Source organism: Polistes fuscatus, unplaced genomic scaffold (genome assembly GCF_010416935.1).
Source record: "Polistes fuscatus isolate 324 unplaced genomic scaffold, CU_Pfus_HIC Scaffold16, whole genome shotgun sequence".
NCBI lineage: Eukaryota > Metazoa > Arthropoda > Insecta > Hymenoptera > Vespidae > Polistes > Polistes fuscatus.
In genome coordinates, this window is record NW_025113064.1 from 3,103,157 (window position 1) to 3,119,343 (window position 16,187).

A 16,187-nucleotide genomic window follows, 5' to 3' on the forward strand; every position below is an offset into this window, starting at 1 on the left:
TTATGCATGCACGCAGAGAAGCAACAATGGCCGGTTCTCGATCAGAATGACCTTTCACACTATTCTTAAGATCGCTCGGTAAAAGCTGTCCTCACGCGCACTACCGTTGCCTCCGCGGAATCAACTGGAGCTAGTTCCTTTGCCTTTTATGCAGTAACTGTCCTCCTGGCTTTAAACTACACAATGCGCATCTCTTTTTCTAACCAGTTCTAACCAGTACTAATCGTTTTCCTCTATGTTGCCACATGTTGCTCTCACCATCAGCCTCTGCTTTCATCCTCTTCCGTTTCTCCCCAGGTATTCTGGTCTTGTCTCCGTCCTTAAACCTTCAAATCTCGGGTTTTTTTCACTATCTTGCAGCTTCTTCTGTATCCGTTAGTCTCTGTACCATTAGTTTTCTAATGGAAGTGTACTTATCTATTTCTAGATTTTCGCGGAAAAGTCTGAGATCTGTTCCATGATTTCTGGGTTAAAGCTTCGAAGACCAGATCGTATTTCCTGGCGTCGAAAGTAATGCATCGAATTTTAAAGATGGACTCAATTTGTTACAAACAAATGTCGAGAATATTTCCCATGAATTTTGGTAGTCGCACCGAGACCTCGTTTTCGTAGCTTTAGTTGGGTTTCTAGATGGTTAAGAGGGATGACCCCCGCAACCATCATCGCGGCACAGTAGGAGGCCGACCTATAGCCATTTTATCCATAGCTGACCCTATACTCTTTACAACGCCTTTTCTCCACTTCTTGTACAGTTTTTTTCTTTCTTCTGCATTCTTTGTCCCACCAGAACTTCTCACCTAAATACATTCTCTTATTTCATCTCCATCTATGTTTACATTTGCAGTATGCCAACCTCTTTCCTCCAATAGGAAAAACATATAGAAACTTGACGATCTTGTCTGATTTGTTCGATAATATTCCTAATTTGTGGTTCAAATCCCATATTGAATTCTATCAGCCTCATCAAGAACAAGATATGTGCATCTTTGTAAATTTGTTGTTCCTTTTTCCAAAAAATCAATAAGCCTTCCTGGTGTAGCAATACAAATTTCAACACCTCTTTCGAGATATCTTGCATATAGCCATTTTTGAGAACCTCCAAAAATGCCAGCGTTTCGAATGCATGCTGAATCTTTCTTACTGATTGTATTTATTTTTCTAATTCTATAGCTGGTGCAATAACTAAAACGACTGGGACCATCCCCTCGACTTAATCGAGGGTTACAGGTAATATGTACAGTTGCAGGATGGATATGCGCTAACGTTTTGCCTGAAGCAACTTGAGCAATTCCTACCATATCATGCCCTAATAATACATTGGGTCATTATTAAGCTTGTGTAGCAGTCGGTTCAGCAAATCCTTGCCCATTTATTTCTTCCATTACATAGTCTGGGAAATTGCTTTCTTCAAAAGCTATAATGGGAGGCAGGGTATTTTTTCCTTTAACAGTTATCTTTTTACCAATATGGTATTTGTCGATTTATTCTGACGAATATCGGAATTATTTAATTCTGTGGATTACGTTAATTCTTATATTCTTCAGGTGAAATCAACAAATACTATACATGCAGAACGATAACAGTTAAGGAAAAAAAAATCCTACGTCCAATGTTACCTTGTAGAGAAAGCAATTTTTCAGATTACGTAATGGCAGAAATAAAGAGGCGAGGATTTGCAGAGCTTACTGATACACAAGCTTAATAATGACCCAATGTATTATTAGGGTATGATATGGTAGGAATTGCTCAAGTTGCTTCAGGCAAAACGTTAGCGCATATCCATCCTGCAACTGTACATATTACCTGTAACCCTCGATTAAGTCGAGGGGATGGTCCCAGTCGTTTTAGTTATTGCACCAGCTATAGAATTAGAAAAATAAATACAATCAGTAAGAAAGATTCAGCATGCATTCGAAACGCTGGCATTTTTGGAGGTTCTCAAAAATGGCTATATGCAAGATATCTCGAAAGAGGTGTTAAAATTTGTATTGCTACACCAGGAAGGCTTATTGATTTTTTGGAAAAAGGAACAACAAATTTACAAAGATGCACATATCTTGTTCTTGATGAGGCTGATAGAATTCAATATGGGATTTGAACCACAAATTAGGAATATTATCGAACAAATCAGACAAGATCGTCAAGTTTCTATATGTTTGGCGAAATGGCCCAAAGAAGTACAAGCGCTTGCAGAAGATTTTCATCCGTCTTAACCATCTAGCAGCCCAACTAAAGCTACGTAAACTTTGCAGAAAATGTTACGTAATTTAGTTCAATTTCCAATTCTGTAGTGATTATTAAGTATACAGTACAGTATAAACAATAATACATAATTAGAAAAATATTTCTATTATATTTTTCGAAATTTATAGTAATAAGATTCTATGTAATTGTTATTATTATTGTAATAACTTTAAATAATTTTAGAAAATTGTAAGCGACTGAGCTTAAGTACAAAAGTTACAGTATGTATAGTTATATAAGTAAATAGATAATTTCTTTAAAATAAATTTTTCACTATTTTTTCATTTTTTTCTTTTATTTTCTTACTTTTTGTTTTCTTTTGTTTAATACAGACCTGTTGCTGAAATTTTCCATTTTATAATAGATGTTAAAATAAATACAAGAGACTAATTATATTGTAATACATATATACATAAGCGTGTAAAATAAGTTTTGTAAAATCAGTTACTATTCAACAGAAAATGACCCACACTATTACCAAGGCTATTAACAAGAAAAATTTAAATTCTAGTTGAAGGGAAAACCTAGAAAGATATATCCAGAAAAGTTTGACGAAACTCTTAAATGTCTGTATTTCAAGTACACCTCAGTAAATGTATTAAGGGTTTGCATTTAAAGTATCAATTTTTTGTTATTCGTATTAATTGTAAACTTTATTGTAACTTTTATTTTTATTAAAAGCTATATATTCATTATGTATATATTTGTCTTTATTTCATTTCTCATCTCCCTATCTTACAAATTATTTAGCGTGGAATTATGAATTTCTGCAATATTAACACTTCTTTAAATCAAACTCTTTTGTAGCGGCCCATATACTGCTAACTACAAAGCAAACTAACTACAAAGTAAATGAAGACATGACCCTTCATTATTGTCTTTTAGAACGCCAATGACCTAATGCAACGGAATCTTCTTTAAAAAATCATGACGTTCAAATAATGTCGATACCTGAGACAAACTTTACAGATAAGCAATAGTTAGTGACTCACTCTGAATATTTAATATTTCTTTAATGACTTTTCCAATTTTTCTTTTAACTTTCTTTTGAAATCGTATACCGTGAGAGTAGAAAGTTATTCGTACATCAATCAATTTTAATCATAGATTTAAGAAATTCTTGTTCATTAACATATTTCTTGTAAACAAGGAATATGAAAATATTTTCCGAAATCGGTAGAATAAATAGCAAATAGCAATTAATAGTTTACATATATAATTAACAGAATAATTAAAGAAAACAAATGATCTCAGCTGGAAAAAAATAAATATAAATAAATACTTAAATTTGAACCTGCCACTATAAATGGCTTGATTTCATGTTTATCGAACAAAGAGATTTTCAGTTAAAGATGACTGCAGTGTGAAAAATCCTCACGTACAATAGCACCTTTCCATCGCTAGTCCTATTAAAAAATACCGTTATTCTATTGCGTCGTAAATCGTCAAGCTTCCTTGACATTATTTGTCCAGATCTTCTTTTACTACTATACAGATGTTTTTTCTTCCATTTATCCTTGCTGGTAGGTGTGCTCAAACTTAACCCCTCCCCTTTTAGTACTTGGAGAGCTTTCCCTCCTGTATTCAGAAGTTTCAGTTTAGAGGGGTTAATGTTATTATCGTCGTATGTCAGTTGAGGACATTAAGCAAAGTCATTTTATTTTCAATGATTTTACAAAAAATATTAACAGATTTTAAAAAACTTATTTTACGGAGTATAATTAGTGTGTCTTGTGTGTATATTTTAACATTTTCTTATAAAATGGACATTTTCAGTAAAAGGCAGGTATCAAACAAAAGCAAACAAAACGAATAAAATAATAAAAGTATAAAAATTAGGAAGAAGTGAAAAATAAATTTAGAAGAAATTAATCTAATTACTTATATGCATACATATGTACCTTTTGCATTTAAGATTAGTCGTAAGCTGCAAGAATGTAGGAAATCCATAGACATTGTATCAACTTAACTCTTTTGTAGCGGCCCCCATGCTGCTAACTACAAAAAGTGCCCTAAGTTTCAGAAGCTGATCAAACGAACGTTTCCGGCACCCAGATTCAGGGAAAGTCGGAAAATTCCATCAAACATACAGACAAACTCAGTGAATAGCAGACAGCATCACATCAATCCATCTATGTTCTATGCAGAAGCAAAAAAAGGATAAATTCCTAGACCGCTTTCTACCTACAATGAAAACAAAAATAATAGTTCAGGAATTTCTAAAAATCTTAATAAATTGGAAATACTAATTGAAAAACAAACTAAACAAATAAACAACCTAATTTAATGGTTAATGGTGAAATCATTATTTTTCATCAAATTTTTTCTTAGAAGGTCTGTATGTTTAGCTAAGCAAAAGTAATAACGCATACTGAAGAACGTAATTACTTATTTTATTGTAGAAATTCTGACATCTCTACGAATTTACATAGCATATTTACATCATATTTATAAAAAAGGCGGTATTGAAAAAGTTTCGCAGTATTTTTGATTGGAATCTTTATAAAGTTTCAATGTTTATTTAAATTCGGTATGTACATATGGACGGCAGAATAGCTTTGCAGAAAACAAATTTGATCTACAGACTTAACTTAAAATTAGATAAGAGAAAGTTGGCAGTCTTACGTACGGAGATGGTTTAAAGAAAGGTTCTCCGTCGCTATATACAATATTAAATTAATAAGAATACAAATAAAATAATAATTTATTTTAAAGGAATGATGAGATCGTCATATTTTTACATAGATACACATTGCGTCGAAAACAGACATAGTTATAACTTGTCTCTTTGTGGAAACAGTGTTTGGGAATAAGCATTCCCAAGGAACGGCGCCAACCTACAGTTGCCGCACGAGGAACACGCTTCGTTCCCGAGCGACTTTTTTGACGCCTAGCCGTAACGCCGGCCTTTTCGGCAGCCGTTACCCGGCAGCCATTATAGTTGAAATTCTAAAACGGTTACGACGTGATCTTCAAGAACTTACTCGCGATCTCGTTCCGTTTCTCAGACCACTCAAGTGATTAATATAATCACTTTTCGTCTACTCGCGGGATTAATATAATCCTAATTAGCTTTAAATCGCTTCACGTATGGCAACATTAGTCGACTACCTATTTGTAACGGAATTATTTAAAATTCAAATCTGCAATTGTAAAGTGCTCGGCGTTCATCTCATTTTTTATTTTATTTCCTAAACATTTGGTCCTTCGAGCCGTTCGGGCATTCTTACAATTGCCAATTATACGAAGCAGTGTGAAGTGCGTGTAGTGCAGTTTTTCTCGCTTTTCGCGTTCGTTCATACCTTGGCTGGTGTCATCTCTCTTGCTCGCTCGCGTTCGTGCGCTGCGCGGCTAGTGCCATCTCACTCACTCTCTCTCGCGTTCGTGCGCCGCGAGGTATAGTGCCGTCTGTCACTCTCTCCCAAGCGTGTGGTACGTGTGTACTATTTGGCATTGCCTGCCTGTTAGACCGCTCATACAGAAATTGTCGTACTTGCTCATCCTATCTTTGATCATGCCTGTCATGCGCGACCAAGATGCAACCCCCAAGGGGTCAGTTGATTCAATACCGTCTCTCTCAGGGTCGCAGAATCAAGCGACAGATCTGCTCAGTGTCTCATCAAATCAATGGGCGGTGACTCGAAATCAGTCGCCGTCAAAGCTCAGCAGTGAGCTAGTACTACGTGTTCAGGCTCAAAATGAGCTCGTCGAATCAATGGAGGACCTGCTCAGCCAAGCCACCGATCCAGCAGCTGACATGTCGGTGTCTGAAGTGACCATGATGCTGGACCAACTCGAAGAAATGCACCAGGCCTTCCGAACAGAGCACACGTGATTGGTTACTCACTGGCCCCCAGCTCACTTGAACCATGCTTACTTCAACACAAAGGTCCATCTCACGGAAATCAAGTTGGTGATCAAAGTTAAACGCATGTTAGGAAGGCTCATGGATCAGCTCACGCAGTCTACTCAGCCAGCCGCTGCAACAGCAGTTGGAACTCGAACCCGCTCACGTCTACCAGAGTTGACTGTGCCCAGCTTCAGCGGAGATATCAGAAAATGGCCAGACTTCAAGGCCATGTTCGTCTCAGTCATCGGAAATCGCACAGATCTGAGTGACCTTGAGAAATTTCAATACCTCAAGGCCGCAATGCAGGGTGACGCTTCTGAGCTCATTATAAACCTTAGGCCAGATCACTCATCATACGCCGCAGCGTGGTCAATGCTCAACAACCGATTTGAAAACAAGCGGCTTATTATCAAATCGCATTTGGAAAGACTACTCAACCTCAAGCCAATGCAGAAGCGCCAGTCCAGCTCACTAACCAAGCTGCTTAACATCATAAATGAGACAACTCAGGCGCTCAAGCATGCCAACACCAATGAGTGTCTCATGGTGACGCTCGTCAGTGGACTACTCGACCGCGATACACGTGAGAAATGGGAAACATCACTCACATCCTCAGATGAATTCCCATCACTTAGTAAGCTCACTGAGTTTCTCTTGGCTCGGGCTTGTACGTTAGAAAATATGGAGGAGAACGCGACCCACACAACAGCTCAGCTCAACGCTGCGAAGACAACGGTGCCCAGGCGCGTCGTTGCCCATCAGGCGTCTCAACAGTCCCGAGCCAACTCACCAAAGCCGGCCACTCAGACGTCTCAACAGGCAGCTCAGTCAACTCAGCCGCGCTCAACGTATCCATGTGATTGTTGTGGACAGGATCACTACATCGTGATGTGTCCGAAGTGGCGCGACTATTCAATCAGTCAGCGGTTAAGGGTGGTGAAAGAACGAAGTCTGTGCTGGAATTACCTAGGCAGGCACAATGTGAGAAATTGTCACATCCACAGGCATTGCAGGAACTGCAATGGCTTGCATCACACCATGTTCCATAGTGCCGATATCTCCAGCCTCTTCAGCACACCTTCAGACCGCACTCAGACAGCTCCAGGGGATCAGGCGACAGCTGGTCCATCAGGCAGGAATTTCCAGCGGACTCCGGTGATAGCTGACGTCAAGCCCTCAACCACATGAAGATCAAGTCGGATCGTCGATATTTCCGATCCCACAGCAACGTGACCACTCACGCAGCATAGTCATCCCACGTTGCTGGCAATCGCAACAGCCACAGTCTTCTCACCCACCTCGTCATCTCAGGTATGCGTGCTCATTGATCCCGGGTCAGAAATCTCATTCATCAGCGAAGGTCTCACCAGACAACTGCATCTTGAGCGGCGACACTCAACGCTGGACGTCTATGGAGTTGGAGGCAAAAGGACATCTCAGACCAGCGGTGTGGTCACCATCGACCTTCACTCCAGATACAGACCACTCTCGGTGAGAATAACGGCTCATGTGCTAAAGACGGTCACCGGCATCCTGCCGTCTGGCGAGATATCTCAGGAGCCTGAATGGCCTCATTTGAGAGGCTTAAACCTCGCTGACCCAGAGTTTCTCACTCCAAGAGCAGAAGACGTGATCATTGGGGCCGACTTTTACGGACAACTCATCAGGCCTAACATTATTCGGCATTCATCTAGAGACCCCATTGCTCAACTGTCCATCTTCGGGTGGCTAGTCATCGGCCCAACTCGTGCACCGGTCACGCTGGCAAGGAAGATTCATCATGGCATCTCACAACCGACGAACTCCTGCTTGCAAAACCTACTCACCAAGTTTTGGATTCAAGAGGAGGTTCCAACGGCAACTAACGTTCAACTCACACCTGAAGAGCTGGAGTGTGAACACCACTTCAAGACGACTAATGCGAGAGACCTGACAGGGCGTTACATCGTCAGAATACCTCTCAACTCTTCTCCGAAGCTCTTGGGCGACTCTCAACACACGGCTCACGCCTGTCTACAACGAACACTCACACGGTTTCGCAGAGATCATCAGTACCAGCAACGGTACACGCAGTTCATGAGAGAGTACGAGGAGTCTGGTCACATGACCAAACTCGACGACAACTCAACAGTCAGAAGACCACACTACTATCTGCCGCATCACGGAGTTCTCAAGCCAGACAGCTCAACCACTAAGCTCCGAGTGGTCTTCAACGGCTCAAGCACAACCTCCACGGGCTACTCTCTCAATGATCTCATGCACGCTGGTCCAAATTTGATGCTCAACCTCTTCGACCTGCTCATCTGGATACGCCGCCGTAAGTATCTGTTCGCCACGAACATCACGAAGATGTATCGACAGATCAAGATACACTCTGACGATTGGGATCTCCAACGAATATTGTGGGTAGACGAGCAGCTCAAGAAATCTCACTTCCAACTCACCACGGTTACATATGGAACCAAGTCAGCTCCGTTCTTGGCAGTAAGAACGCTGCTTCAACTAGTGGCAGATGAAGGTTCAAGTTACCCACTCGCAGTGGAACCAATCACTCACGGTCGATACGTCGATGATATTTTCGGAGGAGCAGACTCAGTGGGAGAGCTGATTCAGACTGCTCATCAACTCATACGTCTGTGCCACGCGGGCGGCTTCCCACTGGCTAAGTGGCATTCCACATCTAGCCAGCTATTGGCAGAGCTCCCTTCTGAAAGTGGCAAGGACTCAGACATCTCATTTGACGGTTGCGCCGGCCTTTTCGACAGCCGTTACCCGTCAGCCATTATAGTTGAAATTCTAAAACGGTTACGACGTGATCTTCAAGAACTCTCTGTTACTTACTCGCAATCTCGTTCCATTTCTCAGACCACTCAAGTGATTAATATAATCACTTTTCGTCTACTTGCGGGATTAATATAATCCAAATTAGCTTTAAATCGCCTCACGTACGGCAACATTAGTCGACTACCTATTTGTAACGGAATTATTTAATAGGGTTATGAAATCAACTTCCAAAGAGCGGAGACTTTTATTTACACTTTTCAAACTATATTTGCTGTCCTGTGTTCGCTATTATTAGAGATTTATTCCTTCTACTTTAAGCTTTGTTTTTCGACTGAGCAACGTCGATCAAAATGTTAATCACAAGAAATCGTAACTACCGAACAGATTAGGCAAAGTTAACTACGTCTGAAGATATGAGTGAGATAATTGTTAGAGAAAGTGATACGACAAGTGCCAAAATAATTAGAAATATTACTCAATACGGGATAAAAAGTTTCTAGCACTGCATTGATACCAATGATGATTACTTTGAACATCCTCTGTAACTGTAAATTCATTTTACCTTTTAAGCCTCAAGTGATCTTTGTTTAACTTGGAAGATCTTAATATTAAACATCATTTGATTGGCCTCGATAGATGATATTTGAAAACAAGTATTAAATCATAGTATTTATTTTAAAAAAACAAAGATGAAATTTAAATCTCGAAAGCGACTCCACTTAGCAAGAAAAAACTCACGTCAGATAACAGCCCCCGTATTCCCATGCTACTTTTACTTCAAAAAGATTTCTATTACTATCATACTTTCCATATTATTGACGTTGCAATAGTTAGTGACTCACTCTGAACATTTAATATTTCCTTAATGACTTTTCTAATTTTTCTTTGAACTTTCTTTTGAAATCGTATACTGTGGGAGTAGAAAGTTATTCGTACATCAATCAATTTTAAACATAGATTTTAGAAATTCTTGTTCATTAACGTATTTCTTATAAACAAGGAATATGAAAATATTTTCCGAAATCCGTAGAATAAGTAGGAAATAGCAAATAATAATTTAATTATATAATTTACCGAATATTTAAGGAAAACAAAAGATCGGCTGGAAAATGTATGCAATAAATATCCATACATCTCGTATGAAGTATTGTAGTAAATAAGTATACTATGTAACAAATACTAGTATTAATAAACAATAAATTGCATTATCGCTATATTCCCTTGCCTGTTCCAAAATTAAATTTTTTTCGAATATTTTAAGAACCACTGTACATGCCTTTTTTCTCTCTGTTATTCTATCACATTCTTAAGTATATCTCCAAAAAAAAATTCCCATTGATTTGAAATAGCATAGATGACAAAACTCGCCGACAATTTTTTGTTCTTTTTTGTCTGAATATATCTTTGTTGGTCTGGAATGTTGGACAGAAATCTTCATTCTTCTTTTTCTTTTAAAATAAAATTTTTTTGTTTCCTAACTCCTGAATTGTCCGAAGACAGTGGTGAAAGTCTAGGATTTGTTCTTTGGACAAAGCTCAGATAAAAGAAATACTTCTTTTTAAGCATAAAAGTGAAAAAAGGAAACCTTGATGACACGTTTTTCGAACAATGAGATTTTCAGTTAAAGACTCCTGCTGTTTGAAAAATCCTCACGTACAATAACATCTTTCAATCGTTAGTCCTATTAAAACATTTCGTTATTTCATTGTTTGGAACAATCGTCAAGCTTCCTTGGAAGTATTTGTCCAGATCCTCATTTACTACAATACAAATGTTTGTTCATCCATACATCCTTGACGGTACGTGTGGTCAAATTTAACCCTTTTTCTTTTAATACTTGGCGAGTCTTTCCTTTTTTATTCAGAAGTTTCGGTTTAGAGGGGCTAATGTTTTTGTCGTCGTAAGTTAGTTGAGGACGTTAAGCGAAGTCATTTTATTTCGAACGATTTTACAAAACTTATTTTACGAAGAATAATTAGTGTGTCTTGTGTGTATATTTTAACATTTATTATAAAATGGACAATTTCAGTAAAAGGCGGGTATCAAACAAAAGCAAAGAAAACGAATTAAAGAATAAAAGAATAAAAGTTAGGAAACAGTGAAAAATAAATTTAAGAGAAATGAAACTAATCGCTTATATGCATACATACTGTACCTTTTGCATTTAAGATCAGTTGCTTACTGTAAGAATGCAAGAAATCCATAGAGATTGTATCATCTTAACTCTTTTGCAGCGGCCCACATACTGCTAATTATAAAACAAACTAACTAGAAAGTTAATGAAGACATTACTCTTCATTTCTGCCTTTTGGAACGCCAATGATTTAATGCAACGGAATCTTTTTTAAAAAATCATGACGTTCAAATAATGTCGATACCTGAGACAAACTTTACAGATAAGCAATATGTACGATCGGAATCGATCATAGCCGAAAATCGATTGTAACTAAAATACGAGATTTACTATTTCATTGTGAATACACTTTTAAAAGCCCTGATAAACGAGATAATTATGCATTAAATTTATTTGTAATTTGTTTTAATTTTATGTTTTTTTTTGTTCAAAGGATTTGGACGTTTTGCGTTTTGCTTGGTGTCGATTCAGTTGTTTTGGCGATTCGTTTGGAATTAAACGACGAAAAGACAAGACGAATATTTTGTTCCTTTCTTCATATACAATTTATTTCTGGCGTGTGAAATTTAAGTGGGAAACTCTAACATTTTTCTTTTACGGTACGTCATACACTGTACTTTTCCTTTTCTATCTAATACCTAATGTATCTTTTAAATTTTTTTTCTATTTATTTTTTGATACTGTCAGAATTGAGGAAAGATATATATTTAGAAAGGAGAATTTTATTCGATTTTGATGAATTTTATTTAAAAAATTATTCATTTTATATCTTTTAAACTTAAAGGGATGATTTATCTATTCTTTTAACTTTTACACAAAATTTTCTCCTCTCAATATGTTAAAACGGCGGATTTATAGTTTACTCTCCTGGGTGTGTCGCGGCGAGAATAGTTGTTTGAAGGAATTTTTAATTTGAACTAAGTATGTTCATATAGAAAGTTGAAAGTTCATGGAAAAGACGTGTAAATAATTTCCGCTTGATTCATAAAAATCTTGTTTAGTTATCGTTTGCATTGATTTTTAAAATATAGTTTTTAAATAAAAACAGATTTAAAGCGCAAATGTAAGAAAGTCACGTATATAAGTTTTAATAAGAGAAATACTTGGAATTTATTTTAAGCAATTTTGTTAACATGGTTTTTTGCTTTCGGGTTTTAGTATTTCATTGTAAAAATTGAAGAAAGGAAGATGTGGATCAGTTCAATGAAATTACCCACATTATGGACTTTGATAGCTTTGTCGTAAATAAACAATATATTTATAAAGAGATATGTATTGTTGAAGTGAATATAGGAAATCGTATTCATAAATACGATTTCTTTTTGAGAAAAAAGTTTTCGACATTATGTGAGAGCGACCGAAGAACGGCGTGTTACGTAACAAACAAAGTCCATGGTATACCATTCCGGGACTTCTGTCCCGAAAAATACGAAAAGAATCATGTGCACCTAGAATTAAATAAATTTCGCCAAAGACATGGGTCGAAGCTTTTAATAGCATATAAAGGAGGACATATCGAAAGAGATTTGTTAATTCAGGCATCAATAACCGGTTTCAACTTAGAAGACTTTGATTGTCCTAAATATGAAGACCTAATTAAAATATATGATGATAGCAAATTCAGAAATTGTTATCTCCATACATCTGCTAAATCAACCCAACCTGTACATTGCCCCGTTGTGGAAACATTAGTATACAGAGAATGGTATAAGGATAAGAAAAAATTATTCGAAAATTTATAAAATTTTAATCACCAATTTTTTCTTATGATTTTTTATAAGTATTTTTTTTTTTATAATTTAATACCATTTTCTAAAGATTACTGTTTGTTTAGGAAATAAAATAAAAAATGAGATGAACGCCGAGCACTTTACAATTGCAGATTTGAATTTTAAATAATTCCGTTACAAATAGGTAGTCGACTAATGTTGCCGTACGTGAGGCGATTTAAAGCTAATTTGGATTATATTAATCCCGCAAGTAGACGAAAAGTGATTATATTAATCACTTGAGTGGTCTGAGAAATGGAACGAGATTGCGAGTAAGTAACAGAGAGTTCTTGAAGATCACGTCGTAACCGTTTTAGAATTTCAACTATAATGGCTGACGGGTAACGGCTGTCGAAAAGGCCGGCGCAACCGTCAAATGAGATGTCTGAGTCCTTGCCACTTTCAGAAGGGAGCTCTGCCAATAGCTGGCTAGATGTGGAATGCCACTTAGCCAGTGGGAAGCCGCCCGCGTGGCACAGACGTATGAGTTGATGAGCAGTCTGAATCAGCTCTCCCACTGAGTCTGCTCCTCCGAAAATATCATCGACGTATCGACCGTGAGTGATTGGTTCCACTGCGAGTGGGTAACTTGAACCTTCATCTGCCACTAGTTGAAGCAGCGTTCTTACTGCCAAGAACGGAGCTGACTTGGTTCCATATGTAACCGTGGTGAGTTGGAAGTGAGATTTCTTGAGCTGCTCGTCTACCCACAATATTCGTTGGAGATCCCAATCGTCAGAGTGTATCTTGATCTGTCGATACATCTTCGTGATGTTCGTGGCGAACAGATACTTACGGCGGCGTATCCAGATGAGCAGGTCGAAGAGGTTGAGCATCAAATTTGGACCAGCGTGCATGAGATCATTGAGAGAGTAGCCCGTGGAGGTTGTGCTTGAGCCGTTGAAGACCACTCGGAGCTTAGTGGTTGAGCTGTCTGGCTTGAGAACTCCGTGATGCGGCAGATAGTAGTGTGGTCTTCTGACTGTTGAGTTGTCGTCGAGTTTGGTCATGTGACCAGACTCCTCGTACTCTCTCATGAACTGCGTGTACCGTTGCTGGTACTGATGATCTCTGCGAAACCGTGTGAGTGTTCGTTGTAGACAGGCGTGAGCCGTGTGTTGAGAGTCGCCCAAGAGCTTCGGAGAAGAGTTGAGAGGTATTCTGACGATGTAACGCCCTGTCAGGTCTCTCGCATTAGTCGTCTTGAAGTGGTGTTCACACTCCAGCTCTTCAGGTGTGAGTTGAACGTTAGTTGCCGTTGGAACCTCCTCTTGAATCCAAAACTTGGTGAGTAGGTTTTGCAAGCAGGAGTTCGTCGGTTGTGAGATGCCATGATGAATCTTCCTTGCCAGCGTGACCGGTGCACGAGTTGGGCCGATGACTAGCCACCCGAAGATGGACAGTTGAGCAATGGGGTCTCTAGATGAATGCCGAATAATGTTAGGCCTGATGAGTTGTCCGTAAAAGTCGGCCCCAATGATCACGTCTTCTGCTCTTGGAGTGAGAAACTCTGGGTCAGCGAGGTTTAAGCCTCTCAAATGAGGCCATTCAGGCTCCTGAGATATCTCGCCAGACGGCAGGATGCCGGTGACCGTCTTTAGCACATGAGCCGTTATTCTCACCGAGAGTGGTCTGTATCTGGAGTGAAGGTCGATGGTGACCACACCGCTGGTCTGAGATGTCCTTTTGCCTCCAACTCCATAGACGTCCAGCGTTGAGTGTCGCCGCTCAAGATGCAGTTGTCTGGTGAGACCTTCGCTGATGAATGAGATTTCTGACCCGGGATCAATGAGCACGCATACCTGAGATGACGAGGTGGGTGAGAAGACTGTGGCTGTTGCGATTGCCAGCAACGTGGGATGACTATGCTGCGTGAGTGGTCACGTTGCTGTGGGATCGGAAATATCGACGATCCGACTTGATCTTCATGTGGTTGAGGGCTTGACGTCAGCTATCACCGGAGTCCGCTGGAAATTCCTGCCTGATGGACCAGCTGTCGCCTGATCCCCTGGAGCTGTCTGAGTGCGGTCTGAAGGTGTGCTGAAGAGGCTGGAGATATCGGCACTATGGAACATGGTGTGATGCAAGCCATTGCAGTTCCTGCAATGCCTGTGGATGTGACAATTTCTCACATTGTGCCTGCCTAGGTAATTCCAGCACAGACTTCGTTCTTTCACCACCCTTAACCGCTGACTGATTGAATAGTCGCGCCACTTCGGACACATCACGATGTAGTGATCCTGTCCACAACAATCACATGGATACGTTGAGCGCGGCTGAGTTGACTGAGCTGCCTGTTGAGACGTCTGAGTGGCCGGCTTTGGTGAGTTGGCTCGGGACTGTTGAGACGCCTGATGGGCAACGACGCGCCTGGGCACCGTTGTCTTCGCAGCGTTGAGCTGAGCTGTTGTGTGGGTCGCGTTCTCCTCCATATTTTCTAACGTACAAGCCCGAGCCAAGAGAAACTCAGTGAGCTTACTAAGTGATGGGAATTCATCTGAGGATGTGAGTGATGTTTCCCATTTCTCACGTGTATCGCGGTCGAGTAGTCCACTGACGAGTGTGCACTAATACACAAACGAAGGATCTTCGACAATCTTCGGGGCTCTCGGCCTTAAATGCAAGTGCGAGTGAGAGAAGAAACCGATATTTCCCTTTTCTATTTGTTTAGGCGATAGCGAGTATTATTGTCCTTGGCCATCGATTGTTGAGCGTTCTGATATTTCTCTTTTTATATTTTTTCTTTCGGTAGCAAGGATTTTACGTCTTGGCCATCGAGCTTCGAGCGTTTTGTATAGGAGTGCGAGTGAGAAAGAAAACCGATATTTCTCTCTTTCTATTTTTTCTTTCGGTAGCGAGAATTTTTCGTTTTGGCCATCGTGCGTCGAGCGTTTTGTATATCTATATATATCGGCGTATAAGCGCGGCATTTTTAAATCGAATCTTGATGCTTATGACACGCCGTTTCTTTATTTATTGTCAAAAATAATGAACCTTGAATAAAAAAAAAAAAAATTCATTTTAACAGAAACTATTATTATTTAGTTGAGAGTAAAAATAATGAATTAATTTTGTGTCTCGCCATAAAATTAATTAGAATAATTAATTGATATAAATTCTTTGCCTCACAAAAATTTATTTGTATATCAAATTGAATACGTATTCTCTTTAAGACGAAATTTAAAATTTAAATATTTTTCCTATTAAATTATGTATTTTATAAAATTTTAAATTACTGACTTTTTGTCTCGTAAAAATTTATTAGCTTATCAAATTAAATACATATTTGAAAAAGAAGAATTTTATATCCACACATAAAATTAATTCAAGATATATATGAAAGGATATTCTAAAAACGTGGAATTTATTTTTTGTCTATACATAATTTTAATTCATTTTTATTATG

The 16,187-nt window shown here is 38.7% G+C and overlaps 2 protein-coding genes and 2 pseudogenes across 2 annotated transcripts; 2 read left to right on the forward strand and 2 right to left on the reverse strand.

Annotated features, from left to right (window-relative positions):
* Positions 1-832: 832 nt before the first annotated feature.
* LOC122514988 lies at positions 833-1,568 on the reverse strand (annotated as a pseudogene).
* A 164-nt stretch (positions 1,569-1,732) lies between these two features.
* On the forward strand, positions 1,733-2,213 carry LOC122514989 (annotated as a pseudogene).
* A 3,962-nt stretch (positions 2,214-6,175) lies between these two features.
* LOC122514990 lies at positions 6,176-12,853 on the forward strand. The gene is made up of 5 exons (XM_043632124.1): positions 6,176-7,249; positions 7,340-8,968; positions 12,171-12,253; positions 12,340-12,717; positions 12,847-12,853. Exons 1-5 carry the CDS (start codon positions 6,176-6,178, stop codon positions 12,851-12,853), a joined length of 3,171 nt encoding a protein of 1,056 aa, XP_043488059.1.
* A 122-nt stretch (positions 12,854-12,975) lies between these two features.
* Positions 12,976-15,213, reverse strand: LOC122514991. The gene is made up of 3 exons (XM_043632125.1): positions 14,976-15,213; positions 14,740-14,890; positions 12,976-14,539 (listed from the first exon to the last, which is right to left on the reverse strand). Exons 1-3 carry the CDS (start codon positions 15,211-15,213, stop codon positions 12,976-12,978), a joined length of 1,953 nt encoding a protein of 650 aa, XP_043488060.1.
* Between the last annotated feature and the right edge of the window lie 974 nt (positions 15,214-16,187).

What these genes read in the sequence shown, in the direction of transcription:
- LOC122514990 (XM_043632124.1), top strand. Translation starts at nt 6,176, where the DNA reads ATGTTAGGAAGGCTCATGGATCAGCTCACGCAGTCTACTCAGCCAGCC. An exon ending in GGAATTTCCAGCGGACTCCG is followed by an intron (nt 7,250 to 7,339) that starts GTGATAGCTGAC and finishes CCACTCACGCAG; the next exon opens with CATAGTCATCCCACGTTGCT. An exon ending in CCATTTCTCAGACCACTCAA is followed by an intron (nt 8,969 to 12,170) that starts GTGATTAATATA and finishes TTCGGGTTTTAG; the next exon opens with TATTTCATTGTAAAAATTGA.
- LOC122514991 (XM_043632125.1), bottom strand. Translation starts at nt 15,213, where the DNA reads ATGGAGGAGAACGCGACCCACACAACAGCTCAGCTCAACGCTGCGAAG. An exon ending in GTGGCGCGACTATTCAATCA is followed by an intron (nt 14,891 to 14,975) that starts GTCAGCGGTTAA and finishes TCACATCCACAG; the next exon opens with GCATTGCAGGAACTGCAATG. An exon ending in GGAATTTCCAGCGGACTCCG is followed by an intron (nt 14,540 to 14,739) that starts GTGATAGCTGAC and finishes CTCATTCATCAG; the next exon opens with CGAAGGTCTCACCAGACAAC.